General features: G+C 40.8%; 1 protein-coding gene and 1 pseudogene across 3 annotated transcripts in view; one reads left to right on the plus strand and one right to left on the minus strand.

Annotated features, from left to right (window-relative positions):
• The window catches only part of LOC138052077 (inactive C-alpha-formylglycine-generating enzyme 2-like), a 60295-nt gene that overhangs the window by 6896 nt on the left and 38399 nt on the right, over positions 1–15000 (plus strand). For 2 of the 3 annotated variants that reach the window (XR_011132992.1, XM_068898439.1), the window contains exons 2-5: positions 1417–1461; positions 3129–3279; positions 3920–3975; positions 14799–14883. Coding sequence is in view for 2 of the 3 variants with exons in the window: in XM_068898439.1 (XP_068754540.1) it covers positions 1417–1461; positions 3129–3279; positions 3920–3975; positions 14799–14883 (337 nt within the window). In the remaining variant the exon portion in view is untranslated. The remainder of the gene's footprint in view (positions 1–1416; positions 1462–3128; positions 3280–3919; positions 3976–14798; positions 14884–15000) is intronic. The other variant, XM_068898440.1, reaches the window with a different exon arrangement.
• Positions 4889–6620, minus strand: LOC138051031 (uncharacterized; annotated as a pseudogene).

A 15000-nucleotide genomic window follows, 5' to 3' on the forward strand; every position in this document is an offset into this window, starting at 1 on the left:
TTGCATTTGCTTGAAATCATTTTTTTAAGAACTTGTAGGCATTTGTTGTTGAATGAATTTGCTTTTGTTTCTCTAATTTTGTAAATTTAAAGCAATGCATGGCGATGCGGTCATGAATATAGGTACATTTCACTGACCCATACATGTAATTCAAGAACTAATAAGAATTAGGACTAGTGATACATGTAGACTACATGTACTTAAAATGGACTACACTATATATGACATCACATGAATTTTGATTGTTAATGTGTTGTCAGATGCGCGTTTTGATTGGAAATATGAGCGTGTATCAAGAAAATCTGTTTCAATCAAGAGGTAATTCCTTCCTTTGTGGAATTATTTTTGAGAATATTTTATAAAAGCAACAGAGGACTTTTTTTCCATGTTTACATGGCCTCATCTAAACACCTGGGGAATTAGGAAAATTCTTGACAGTTATGCAAACCCTTGTCTGTATTTCGGGTCTTGAATACCGGTATTTTAATTCAATTCAAGAAATGAAACATTTCCAATGTCTTCCACATGGATACTAATAAAAGTTCCTTTGTCACAGCATCTTGTTTTAGAGAGAATTGATACTGAAATATAGCTACCCTACAATGTAAATTGGCTGCATGATGTAACCCCAGATGTCTTTCCTGAAAACCATATAGTATCGGTGTGTACTAATATTCAACAGACTATTGGTTTCAAACAACTTTATTCCGTTTGGTAACAGAAGCGGGGGAGTCAATACAGTATGTAGTTCGAAATCTGCAAAGTAACACAAAACTGTCTGTTCATGATCTTCAGATCAGAAAGAAATACAAAAGAATATTTAACGCTGTATCCCACAACCGCGCGCTGCCTTATTTTCGAATTCAACATGGCAGAGGCGAGGTTAGATCTTGTCGGGTCTACTTGAATGTTCATTCAGTAACAGGAAATGTGGTAGACACGTAATGATCTGTTGAGTTTTGGCGATGGCAATACTGCAGGGAGTTTGGAAAGAACACCTAAGGCTGCGTGCGGTTGTGGGATACGGTGTTAACATTTTTCTTCCCAGTCATCCGAATTACGTCACCAGATCACCTGGTAAAGAAGGCGTTCTGGCTGAGGACAACCATAAAACATGGTATGTCTTTAGATGAAAAATATTGTAATGTTGGTAGTGATGATGACAATGATCATGATCATGATAACAACACATTCAATACTTTTCACTTCATTCATGTATCATCACTTAACCCACTGACACCTCGAAGTACCCCATGGGTATAAAGTCGTCTGGCATTACAGTCAAATCTGTTAAGTGTCACTTCCAGTTGTCAGTGGGTTAATGTTAATAACATGAAGAACAGTGAATTGCTAATCTATTTTTAGCCATGCCCATATAATAATTATTACAGTAGTTAATATCTCACATTTTTTTAGGGTGCCCCTTGGTGGTTACCAGTTGAGCATGCTTACTGGAGGCAGGTACTGTATGTTTTCGGAGATCACATTATGATAATATTGCGCTTTCCAAAAAGTACTTTCAACCCATGGACTCCTGAACTGCCCCCTCATTGATGAGTAAAATAGTCTGGCGTTAGACATAGTAAAATGTAATACATAGATTTTGGCTAAAAGCTGAGCTCCAGTGTTACAATAAGTTAACCTGGGTTGAGCCTATGATCCATTCAAAGGCCAGTACTTGGTCAGCGGTCAACTTAAAAAAAAGCTGACCTAAATGAGCCCGCGATGTGATACTGCTCAGCTGATACCTTGTTTTGACAGGTGTCAATTACATTGTAATCATAACATGGATTCCAATGTCAAAGATGTTCCCACCAAAAAATGCAATTTGCACCACAGAGTTTCACATTGGCATACATGGAGGGGTGAATGTACGATCGCACAGTGACGAAAACCAAATGTTCGCGAACAGATGGGTTACACATTTTCTTACCCATGGTGCTAGTCGTGTGCAGGGCTTCAGCACATGGAGCTACGCTATTAAGTCTCGATCACTCCCTATATATGTTAATGATAATAATGGTGATAGTGATGATGGTAATGATAATACATGTAACAAACTTTAATTAAAGCGATATTAAAGTAGATGCATTCACTGAGTTAAATCTGCCCTGAAGTCATGGAACATTCAATGAGAGTCTTACAAAAGGTTTTGGGCCACTTGATGCACTAGCTGGCATGCTTGTTGTATGGCTACAATTCTGAAGGAGCTTGTTGTTGCCTGGTGTTTTTTCTGTCAAATAAGTTTCAATCTTCATAATTACCTTGGTGAGTACATTGGTTCAGCTAATGGGGAGACTTTAAATCAAAGCGAAATTAAACTACATGTAGATCAAATCAATTGTTGGTTTTTGATGTGAGGGAAAGACTGGAGTGCCCAGAGAAAAATGACGCAGAGCAGAGAAGAGAACAAACAAATTCAAACCATGTATGAGCCTCATCGTTGGAATCAAAGCGAGGTTACATGTACATTTGTGGAATCTCAGTGTTCTCTTCACTTTGCCAACCTGGCTCCCCCTACCAAAGCAGTGTGTCAGTAACAATGAAAAGCAAAACCTTTGCATTCTTGTGAGAATTTGTGGAATGGATGCATTTAAGGTAATCGCAAGGTGAAGACAAATTATTATAAGCTCTACTGAATTTTTTTAAAAGGTCGTCAGTGATTGGAAGCAGTTCATCCATCAGAATCAGAAAACCCTCGGCTGGTGTTTTTTACAGGTGAAAGGTATAATTTTTGTACCAATACAGAAAGTATCCTAAACATTCATAAAAGCTACATTGAAACCTTAGGCCTAAAAAATGTTTGGTTAGGCATAAATTGGCCTAAGGTTAGCCTTTATACTGTACATATCTAGGATACTTTCTGTATTGGTAAAACAATGACCTGTGACCAGTGACCTGTAAAAAATACCAGCCCAAAAACCCTAACAACTGTACATGTACCTGTTATACTTTTGTGACCCATGTTTCATACCCCAATGGGACAGTGGACTGCTGTTACCCAATAAGCTTGTCGACATGTCATATTACCCTTCTTGCATATAGAGGGTTACTGTTTGTTTTCATTGTAATAATTATTATGATTCATGAACACTGTAATTTTTGCATCTAATTCTTTTAAATTTTAGCCAGGGGGTCCTGGTACATCCATAAAAGAGAAGATGTCATATCCTGCTGTGCACATCAGTTACAATGATGCTAAGGCTTATTGTGAATGGATGGGAAAGAGATTGCCTACAGAGGCAGAGTGGGAATTTGCTGTTAGAGGAGAATTAATAGGTGATGTTTCTAAGATAAGTTCTTATTGGCCAGCATAGATACATCACTGGTAACATGCTCTTACTGTGCACTCATTCTTTTTTTTATAAACATCTTATTTTAGTAGTTTTTTTTTGCCTTTTAGTTTAAGGAAATAAGTAGGGCCTGAAAGTCAACTGGGGCTTTTTGCAGTTTTCATCTCCTGTCTGTGTACTGTTGTGGTCTCTTTCGTAATTTGCTTATTTTATAAATATCTATAATTAAAACTAAACTGAAATAAACTAACTTCAAACTTATGTATTATTCTAGCTGAAGAGAAGTTGCCTTAAGTTTGTTTAACAAAGATACATGTAAAGACTGCATGGTCATAACAATTTTACAGATTCTGCTGTATATTACATTAAGGCTAATGCTTGATAAAAGATGCTAGAAATCAACCTCCAGCATTTTCTATGGATACAATGTAGTTGACAGGAGCGCACCACCTTGCTCTGACATGAATTTTACCATAATACCAGTTGCTATACTCAGCAACATTCAGGGCATTCTTGACCTTTCACAGCTTCATGACTTATTATAATATGGAAATGTTTTTTCTCCATTGAAATCACCCAAAATTGGATTGACCAAAAAAGTGACTTGTTGTTTTGTTTTATTACAGGAAAGGATTATCCTTGGGGTTCTGAATACCAAAAGAATCGCATGAACATCTGGGAGGTTAGTGCTGCAATTACAAAGCTGAGAAATAGGTGGAGCGATACACTGTATGCAGGTTTGAAGGCTTTTTTTTGTCGATAATTAATTATTTTGTTTTGGCAACTTAGGGAATGAAACAATTCCTTCTCAAAAAATCTCATTGAACAAAACAACCTTCAGAGCAGCTGTTTTAGAGAAATACAAGAAGAAATAACAACTTGATACATGTATATTAATGTCACTATTCCACAATTTAAACTAAGAGTAGAGTGTAACGCAACTAGGTAGTGTAACGACAACAAATAGGCAAACAACAATATGGCATAATTGAGAGGGACACAGCCCTGTGGCAGGTTTTACGCGACTTAATAATAGGTGCACAAGCTAAAAGCCTCACTTATTCCCCCACTAACGTGGGAATAGAACAAGCACAGCAGAGGCTGGATCGGACAAGATAAAGGCAAGGATATAAGATGGCAAGACACAAGCAATGCCAAAGCTTGGGGGAAGTCGCTACGCAGACTTAACCGCCACAGATGCATGCAAGGCATGCATCCCCCCAAAGCAAGGCCAAACTAAAGAAAATCGCCCGATACACTAGCCATTTTTGGAGCAGCAGAAAGTAACACCGATTCCAAAGTGCGAATATAAAGCTGGTAACAATCTGACGACCAGCGACCTAACACCTTAATTAACCAGTCTTGTAGGCCCGCGGCGGCGGCAGACGCCGCCCCTATGCGAAAGCTGTGACCCTTAAGGCTCTCATGCGGGAGGCCCGCGCTTCTCGCAGAGTCCCGAAGTAAATGAGTGATGGAGGACCGTGTGAGGTAAAGACCCGACTGGAAATAGAACAATGGCCCCAAACGTGGGTTGGCGAGGAGAAAGTATTGCTGCATTGTGGAGACAGGGCACAACAAAGAAGGGCAACGGGCAATTACGAGGGATTGCCCTGCCCTAAAACTATCCGTTTTAGAAGACTTGAGTGTAACAAGCAAGCGCTGTGGGCAGACCCACAAAATGTAATGCAGTCTGTGGTAAGATTAAACTTATAACTAAAACTGTGCACCCCCGGATAGGTAAACTCTCTACACCTAAGGAAGGCGAAAAAGCCAAGGGTAAAGGCAGCCCATATCATGGAGAAATCCCTTGGTCCTAGCCAACTACGTAAGATGGGGCGAATGGCTAAGAGTACGCCCGGGGTGACGGGTTGTCTGCGGATACGAGGAGACCCACAATAGCGGAGAATTCCCCTTAAGATATTTTTTAGGAGGAGTCTTCCCCTTAAGGAGTCTTTGTAGCCTGACATAATGTGGAGATTGCGAACGGCAGCTAAATAAGTCTTAATCGTGCCATGGCGGACTGTACGGGCCAAATAGGAAGCAAAATAGATAAGAGTTCCCTCTGATGCTGGTAGGATGACACCTGTGGGAGTGGCTAGTCGGTTCATGAGACGAAACTGAATAAAACGCTTCTCCCCAGAGGTATACGTGCGGTTGGTGTTCCATGACAAGGCCCAGTTGGCATACTTAAGGACTTCAGCTTTCAGAGGGTCATGAATGAAGGCGGGATGGTGAGGGGGTCTGGTCGGCACCGGGAGTGAGTTCCCTGAATCGTTGAACCTGAAAACGGGACAGGGCGTCTGCTATTTCGTTATGCGCCCCGGGGACGTGACGAGCCTTAACCAGGAAATTATACTTCATGGAAATAAGTACCAGGAAACGCACCAAGTCCATGACCCTGGGGGCTTTTGAATGACCCGAGTTAATGATAGCGACAACGCTCTGGTTGTCACACCAGAACTGAAGACGTTTGCTGGAAAAGTGGGGGTACCACAGTGCACAGGCGATAACAATAGGGAAGAGTTCTTGCCATTCAATACTTATCCCTTTGGTCTTGTTAATGAGTAAATTATGGGGCCACCTACCCTGGAACCATTTACCATTGAAAAAACCACCAAACCCAATTGTACTAGCTGCATCAGTATAGAGCTGCAGGTCGGGGGAAGAGGTGACCCAGGAATCAAGGAAGAAGGATCGCCCGTTCCATTGAGCTATGAATACCTTCCACATTTGAATATCCCTGGAAAGTTCCTTGTTCAAACGGATATGATGAAAACGATTCTTTACCCCTCTGGTGAGGTTTATAATGCGCTGGAGGGAAGTTCTACCTGGGACTACTACTCTGCAAGCGAATTGCAGAGTACCGATAAGGGATTGGAGATCTAAAAGGCGGGCAGAACGGCGGTCGGTAAAAGAGTCCAATAATTGCTGAATCCAGGCAAGCTTATCTTCAGGCAATCGAGCTTCCATGCGGTTACTGTCCAGTACAATGCCCATAAACTCTAGAACTTGTGAGGGCCCTAGGGTCTTAGAGGCGACGGTGGGAACCCGAAGGGACATGAAAACCTTAAGAAGGGTAGTAAAGCTCCCTAGGCAGTCAAATTTAGTTTTCTCTGCTAAAAAGAAATCGTCCAAAATGTGTATAACATGGCAGAGGCCATAGTTGTGTTTAAGAATCCATTCTAAGGCATCAGAAATTTGGTTAAAAAGGAAGGGAGCACTGCGAAGCCCAAATGGGAGGTAAAGGTCTATGTAGTACTGAGATTGCCAGTATATACCCAAAAGGTTCCAGTCCTCGGGATGGATTGGCATCAGACGAAAGGCAGATTTTAAGTCCGTTTTGGCCATAAAACTCCCAGGACCCAGGGATTGCAGAATGGCGACGAATAAGGATCCTTTGGTATGTGGTCGTTTATACTATCCCCTTCAGGGTAAGAGAGATGATAAATAGTACGCCATTTGACAGAGTGCTTTTTAGGGACCACGCCTATAGGGTGACACTGCAAGTCAGGTAGGGGTGGGGAGGAAAAGGGGCCCGCAATTCTTCCCAACTGCACTTCCTTATGTATGTTCCCAGAAATGACTTCAGGATGTTGAGAGGCGGACATCAAGTTATGCGACAGCCAGGACTGGTGGGGGCCTAAGTAACCAATGCGAGTACCATACCGGAGGGCACTGATTAAATTGTTAACAAAAGAGCTATTAGGGTGATTAACTAATTCAAGCACTAATTTATCGACATCTAACGGGGTGGATACAGTTGGGTTGCAGCTTAGCTGGCGTTGCTCCACCTTATTTCTTGCTGCGATCGCTGGGGTTGGCTGGTCTGTTGCTACTTGCGGACTGTTTGGGACCGGAGGAGTTGAACTGGGCGTGGTTGCTTGAGCCGCAGTGATGGCAGGGGTGCGGGAAATAGCAGGAACGGCGTTGACAACCGGAAGGTTTGTTGAAGTCAAAGCAGACAAGGGCTTGACGGCGAGGTTTTCTGCTTGGGTCCTGGTTGGGGCAATCTTCCGCTGAATGGTACGGGCTAGAGCACACAGAACAATGTTCTTTAGCTAGGCCAGAGAAGGTGACTGTCCAAAGTTCAAGATCAATTTTGTCCCAGGGTTTTGAAAGGTCGTAGGCGGCGCGGCGTCTAAACTGTTCGTCGTACAGTATGTAAGCCAGGCTAGGCCCTTAAACTTAGTGACCGCTTTGCTGATAGTTTGCTGGTATTTGAGTAACTCGAAGGCACGCGAGGGATGGACAGCGACGATCACCAGCATGTAGGTAGTAAATGCGTCTAGCCATTTTTGGAAAGTGTCAATCACGGGTTTTTTCCTCCTAACCAGAGTGAGCGGGGACCCCTGGGAACCCGGTGACGAGTCCTCGTAGCGTAACTGCAGAGCGGGGGCCTGGGAGCGATACATGAAGTCAGGCAGTAATAAGCAAAAGTCAATGTACTCACCGCGGAGTATTTTGTCTGCGAGGCTTTTTTCTAAAGGACAATGCAGGCCCAAAGGAGTCGCTGTGTTCGGCGTATGAGGACCAGGAGTGAGTGCGAAGGTCGTCCGGGAAATGGGCTTGGGCCTCGTGGTTGTTAAAGACCCATAATGCTTCGTTAACAGAGGCCGACACAGTCTCTTGGATGGCCGACATTTGGGCGGGCGAAAACACCGCATCCTTGGGGACTTGTGGCTCGAAGTCCTCGAACAGTTCTTCCACTGCTGAGTCCATATCCGACTGCTTGTCGTCGTCGGAACTGCGAGTCTCTGCGTCGGCCTGTTCTGTAGGGACACTGGGCTGCGGATGCGGTCGTACGCGTACGTTTGAAGCCAAAGGTTTATCTTTGTGCACTCGTCCATTCTGAGCGCGACTTCTGGAGCAACCAGGGGTGGCGGCCGGCGCTGATTTCGTGGCCAGCCTCAGCCTTTCAACCAGGTGGGCACGGCTTCCAGTGATAGAAAGATTAAGGCTCTGCAGGCGAAGGCGAAGAACTTCACTGGAGAGGTTCTTGAAGTCGTCTGTTCGCGTGGCCTTCGAAGACTTGGAACGTGGGCGCGCCATAAATTTTAAAGCAAAATTGTTACAAACTGTGTACTCTCGTGCAAGCTGCCAGGATTATGCCCTGTTACAGTGTATTGAGATTTATATAGCAAGACAGTGTCTCAAAGTTCGACCAATAGGTACAGCTGTACTACGAGCTAAAGAGACGCCATGTGGCGAGCTTGTCAGCCATGAATGGGGCTAACAAATATAAGGACCAATCTAGGAAAAGCTAAGATATATCACTAGATTACTCAGCAAGATAGAAGCTAAAATACAGACATGAATAGCGTTTGTACTAACTGCTAGAAAAGGGGAACATTCATTCATGAATTCAGCATTCAATATTGTTCTATTATTTATCTTACTGGATTACGTGACGAACGAAAGCAGTCTTGCCCTTGAGGGCTGTCATGTTCCATTAACTGCGTTTTACCAGCCGGTAAAAGCATTATTATTCACTATTATTATTATTATTATTATTATTATTATTATTATTATTATTATTATTATTAGTTCACTGTAGTATTAGTAGTAGTAGTCGTAGTAGTCGTGGTAGTAGTGGTAGTGGTAGTGGTAGTGGTAGTGGTAGTGGTAGTGGTAGTTGTGGTGGTGGTGGTGGTGTAGTGGTAGTAGCGGTAGTGGTAGTGGTAGTGGTAGTGGTAGCGGTAGCGGTAGTAGTAGTAGTAGTAGTAGTCATCATCGTAGTCGTCGTTGTCGTTGTATTAGAAGGGAGGTAGTATAGTAGCAAGGAGTTAGTATACTGTAGCAATTAGTTAAAGTCCCTATGACACTTATTTTTTACCTGTTTTTTAAATTTTTGTTTAAAAGTATAGTTAAAAGTATAGGCGGTCCTCAAGAAATGCAATGAAAAGTTTGTAGACTGTTTATTAATGAGATGCTGTTCATAAAATTGAACAACTCAAGCCTGAACACACAGTCAGACTCCAACTGCTGTTTATTTGAACATACTTTAACATTATAAAACACATTGAAGACAAGTACATTGTACATTGTGGACAGATAAATGTAGTCATTATGCCAGCTGTTAAAATTGGAAATAGACTATGACAAGTATGGGATAATAATTATCATTATCATTGTCACCGGGCAAAAAACCAAGTAATCTTTCAGCATTTAATGCGGGAAAAAGGAACTTTGCACGTGCGCCACATTAAAATTTTGTAAGTGCAATAGTACAGACATCATCAAAACAAGTAATATTCTTTCAGCATTTAATTCAAGGTTAAGAAATCACATTACAATGCTATTATACCACGTTTTACCTGTAAAGTGTCTTGAGAGCTGATGGGATGAACATGTTTCCTTTGTCGTGTAAACTTTCCGTGAATTAATGACATGCGCAAATTTAACTGCCTTTGCGTGCGCAAAATAAACATATGGATGTAGCATTTCCATATAAATTGTGAATCACAATGCAACCCAGTCTCCGTGTGCCACCAGGAGGTAATGAAAAGAATGCCCTTAATTAGCACATTTACAAGTTGAAGAGTCGTTTATTGTGACATTTTCTTAGCTGCCCTACAGTCTCTCCAACCATATTGCTTTTTTCATTGCTTAATCTCCAGATGGGATCAAATTTACAAGAAAGTGAGGATGAATCACCTTGTGATAAGTTAGGCGCCTGTTCGGACTATTCATTCGGACTACTCATTCAGACCATTGCCTGTAGGCAGCAGCCTTGGAAAAGTATTAAGATGTTTTTGCTATTACGACAGATAAATCAATATACACTGTAATAGTCATCTTTGGAGAAGGATACTGCAGATTTTAATTTTAAATTTGTTTTTGGATAAATGGCGAATTTCACAAGGTAAACTTTTCCAAATTTTTACACCATTTCTTGAAAAGGCCTACAAAATAATGCTGGCTTGCAAGAGTACTAAATGACTCCTATGTGGTGTAACCCGCACCGAATCTTCAGGCCAATAAATGTCAGCCAACCCCCTTGTCATGAACACCTGAAATTTTAAATAACGAAAGAAATAATGAAAATTGCAATTGGTTTAGTTTTGATTACAGAGCCAGATTTTCGACAAATGCAAACAAATTCATAATGTCAACATTCAGTTCCAACCAAAAATGAAAGAAAACTTACCTCCGTGTCTCCAAGCAGGAAAAAAACAAAACAGAATTTTCTCAAAAGCAGCAAATAGTGCACACAAGTCACAGCAAACAGTAGGGCAACAAGATAGCCGCCGCTTCTTTTCCACGCATTAGTACCCAAGTTTCTGCAAACTCTTAGAGATCACATGACCATTCTTGTATACTAGCAAACAAAGCCCTCTGCTACCAACTTCGTGTGGGCAGAGCTCACACAAATGCCAGAGGCAGCAACCAAAAGAACCGCTCATTGCACTCTAGATTCCAAAGCTCGAGATCCCTAGGAAAACACCACGCTAATGCTTTCTCTAAGCCTCTGGTCTGGACTGAGCAAAGGCTAAGCAGTGTTTACGCCTGCAGATTTTGAATACCATCTCCTCTCAGGTTTTTCTGTTCACAGAAAGTAAAGAGATAATTATACTGCATGTAATGATACTGCATATGGCGTGAAGCATAACCTACAGTGTATGTCATGCTATACCCTTTACATCTCGATCATCGACATACTTCTGAGCCTCTGTAATCAGTAATCGATGACTGAAAGAAACAGGAGGTTCTTCAAACTCACGCTCAATCACCATGTTTGGATTGACGTTATCGTGTAGGTTCAGGGATGCTTTGATCTTAGTTATCTTGCATTCGCTTTCTACTGATTGTAGACCATGACCACCTTTCTTCCTCTGCAAGTACAGTACAGCAGTGCACTTAATGTGCTGCATGTTTTCCTCCACAGCTAACAACGATTTTCTATGCTTCCCAGTCAATCCTCCTCAGTTCCCAGTGTCATTGGCCACTACCGTGTCCACATTCGGTGTTTTAATGCAGCTTAATTATGCAAATTGGTTAGGAAACAACCACACGGTTTCAAGAGATCTGATGGTGGACTTGACCAGATTACAGAAAGTTGTCGTAGATAGGTCTTCTCAGCACATTCCAGTGTTAGCTTCTCTTTGTGTCATACACTCTTGAGGACACCAAGAACTTGTACATGTAGCATAAATCTTCTTCCAACCACTTAGTAAATACAGACTCCGCGAGTTTCATACCTTGCGCATCTCTTTTCAGCTGACTGTTCCGTTTGGTTTCTTGTTTCAGCTGACTAGTTTTATTTGAGCTGATTTATTATTATCATTGTTATTATAATCTGGTGTATCAATGTTAACATTGACAACTTTGTTCGAATTGTCATCCCTCAATCAGGTCACAACCTGCGACTTCAGATTCTTAGGATCCTCCTCAGAATATTGGCAATTCCTAGAAGTGCCCCTTTTACAATGCGTCAATGTGGATATGAACACACAACTGACCCAACCACTATTGCAAACCATTGCTAACAAAGCTCCAACGACAACAGGCACTATGTCCTTATGGCATGTGCCTGATCTGCCAACCTAAATTGCTCAGAGACATAGATGTCTCCATCTCAGTGTTTCTATTCTTGTGCCATCCTTCTTCGATACCTCTGCTTTCAAGGAAGATAACATTCCATAACCATGGTATTAGCTGCCTTTGTCCAGTGTTTTCATCGTGTTGATTCCCTGTAAGTCATCATTTCCTGCCCAGTTTTAGGAAAATGATCTGGGGATGCCTGGGCCTAACACCATGAGAGCATTAATGCTCGCGAGCTCTCCAGAGTAAGGGTGACATCTGCTAGCAACGTTCTAAGCCATCCTTGTTGGGGTTAAAACAAAGGGCAGGTGGAACTCTCAAGCTTAAGCTGGCAACCCACCTATGAGAAAATATAACTCCAAACAAAAATCCCCCAGGTTTGGGTTAAATAACAGCTCTTCGATTTAAGTGACGTACTGTGCAAGTGAGCAGGGTAGATGGGTCTGGCAGCCTCGTTGGTGGGCCTACGCCTGGCAGGGTGGGTGTGAGGGGTCATGCTTGTTATTGTATTGTGATGTTGAGAAATCAGTTTGAATCCCTGGGAATAATTATTAAGCATTCTTATTGAAGAGAGCCACTTAGATAATTCTGATGGGATCAAGAATTTGGAATTTTAAATATTAAGTGTATCTACATGTATAAGCTTCACATAGAAAAAATACTTACTTCCTGATAGTTTTCATGATATCTTTTAGTGACAGTGACAGTGACAGTGACAGTGGTTTCGGCATTTGCCCCTTTGCAGGACTAATATAAGAAAATCCTCTATCTGTTTCCAAGGTCCTAAATTCTTGAACTCTCTTAGTTTTGAAATTCAAAATGCGACAAGTATCACCAACTTATTGCGTAAACAGAAAGCATTCCTCTTATTATAATATTTTTCACTGTTTCCATATTTGCTTTTTCTATCCAAATCGATATTTAATGCAAGTATATTTCAATGTTTCATACACTGTTTAGCAGCTCTGCCTATTAAAAATCTGGCATGTATGCTTCTGTTAATACTTCATATATTGATCAATTAATTGAGGGAGCCTATCTCTTATAAGCCCACTGCAGTGGTTTCCTTTTAGCTTCCTTTGGACCTGCCAAAGGTAGAGCAGATACTTAAAGCAGACTTGCTGTAATATAGTGACGTTGTTGGTGCAAACTACAGACTATATGTCGTTCGTAAAAAGTTGAGGTTCGTACAAAGTGTGAATGTTGTTTGTACCAAAAAGTCGACGTTCTTTGCACGAAGTTGACGTTGCATGTTTGGCAAAGTTAACGTTGTTCGTTCAAAGTTTTGAACAAAGAAAGAAGACAATTGACAAGTTAATTTTGGTATAAAAACCGCTTCATAGCTATATTATGAACTTTCATCTGACCCACTCCAAAATGGAGTGATAGCTCGGATGGCCCAGCAGTGGAGTGCAATTGCACAATCTCAGAAATGACTGTGTTAGAGCCTTTCTTCTTCCCTTTCAAATGCCCAAGTTGTTCTCTCAATTGCGTTGTTCATTCTTGCTTGAGGTTGTGACAAATTACTTATATTAAGCGCGTAAAGTAAACAGTTCTCTTTAATTAAAATTTAGCCTTGTGAGAAAAACAAGAAAATGCTATGCTATGGTTAATTTCACACACAATTCCAACCCTTGATATGATTGTCACACTACCATTGTAGGGTTACTAACATGTAAACACGAACTTCAACTTTAACCTTAATTGTTTTGATGCACTAATTACACTAGTACTTTTAAGTAATAAAATTGACTAAGTACTAATAAAGTATTAACTATTTAAAGTAATATTAAAATTAACTGTAACATTTATAAGAACAGACAAATAAAGAGAAAGAAAAGTAATCTAATCCAGCAAAAGAACAACTTAACGTGTGTACCTTTTCCAGAGTAGGCGTTAGCTTTCAAGTTGGGTACTGGCTTGATCAAGGTAAATGCGGCTACAAATGACAAATACAACAGATATAGAATTAACTAATTAAATTTATGGAAACATCAATAAAACACTTACATTATTTAAGGACGGTGCCTACTAATTCAAGGTATTTTTGCGCAATTTATGAATATGCGGGAAAACCAGATCTTAAAAAGTGTTATTGAAATCCAACAAGAATATCGGAGGTGACCACGCATTTTTCAAAGATAATTAATCAACATTATTTGTAAAAAGCCTTGCAAAGCAATTTATGGCCTTTTTTTCCAACTTGAAGCGAAATTATCTCTAAAAAATGCATGGCTACCCCCAATTTTTTTTTTTTGGATACCAAGAGGACTTGCTAAGTTCTGTTTACTCCGAATAGTTTTAAACCACGAAAAAATATCCCTGCATAAGTAAGCACCACCGATACCATATCCAACTATCTCGAGATGCGCAAAAACGTACACATGTAAGCGCCTACTAACAATAGTAGGCGCCTAACTCACTATTTTCATCAATAGGATAAAATATTGTTAATTACATAAATATAACAGTTTACATTTAATTAATGGTATTTACCCAGGAAACTCCACTCATGTAAAAGTGGTTTACAGGGAGGTCCTTCATCCGATCGAATTGGAATTTCGAAATGTTGTTTGTCGACAACAGGGAAAAACCAGAGAACCTGAAGAAGACCTCTTGGAGCAGAGTAAAGAACCAACAACAAACTTAACCCACATATGGCCACGAGTCCAGAATCGAACCCGGGCCACGTTGGTGGGAGGCAAGTGCAATCACTATGACCCCGTCCCTGCTCCCCTATCCCCTTATCTACGCATTTATCTACTAACAACATCTGATTACACAGTAAAATATAATTGCAAATTTATCTGATTTATTCAACAGTTTATATATTCACGTAATGATTAAGGCTTAGTGTGTAATAATTATGTACTGCTTATATTGTTTTGTAAAGGACCTGTATGAAAGGTTTTTTTTTAGACAAGATAATATGACAATTCTTGATTTGCTTTTTATACTATATAGGGTCATTTTCCAGATGAAAATACTGAAGAAGATGGTTATGTTGGAGTTGCTCCAGTGGATGCTTTCCCTGCACAAAATGAATTAGGTATCTTCATGCAGCGAGAATTTTATTTGGGAAAAAGAGTGCCTTCAGTTGCTCACCGTAAATTATACTGCCTGAGATGGTGAACTGAAATCCCTTCCCAACCATCATAAAGGGTTT

This window comes from Montipora capricornis, chromosome 6 (genome assembly GCF_036669925.1).
Source record: "Montipora capricornis isolate CH-2021 chromosome 6, ASM3666992v2, whole genome shotgun sequence".
In the NCBI taxonomy this organism is placed as follows: Eukaryota; Metazoa; Cnidaria; class Anthozoa; order Scleractinia; family Acroporidae; genus Montipora; species Montipora capricornis.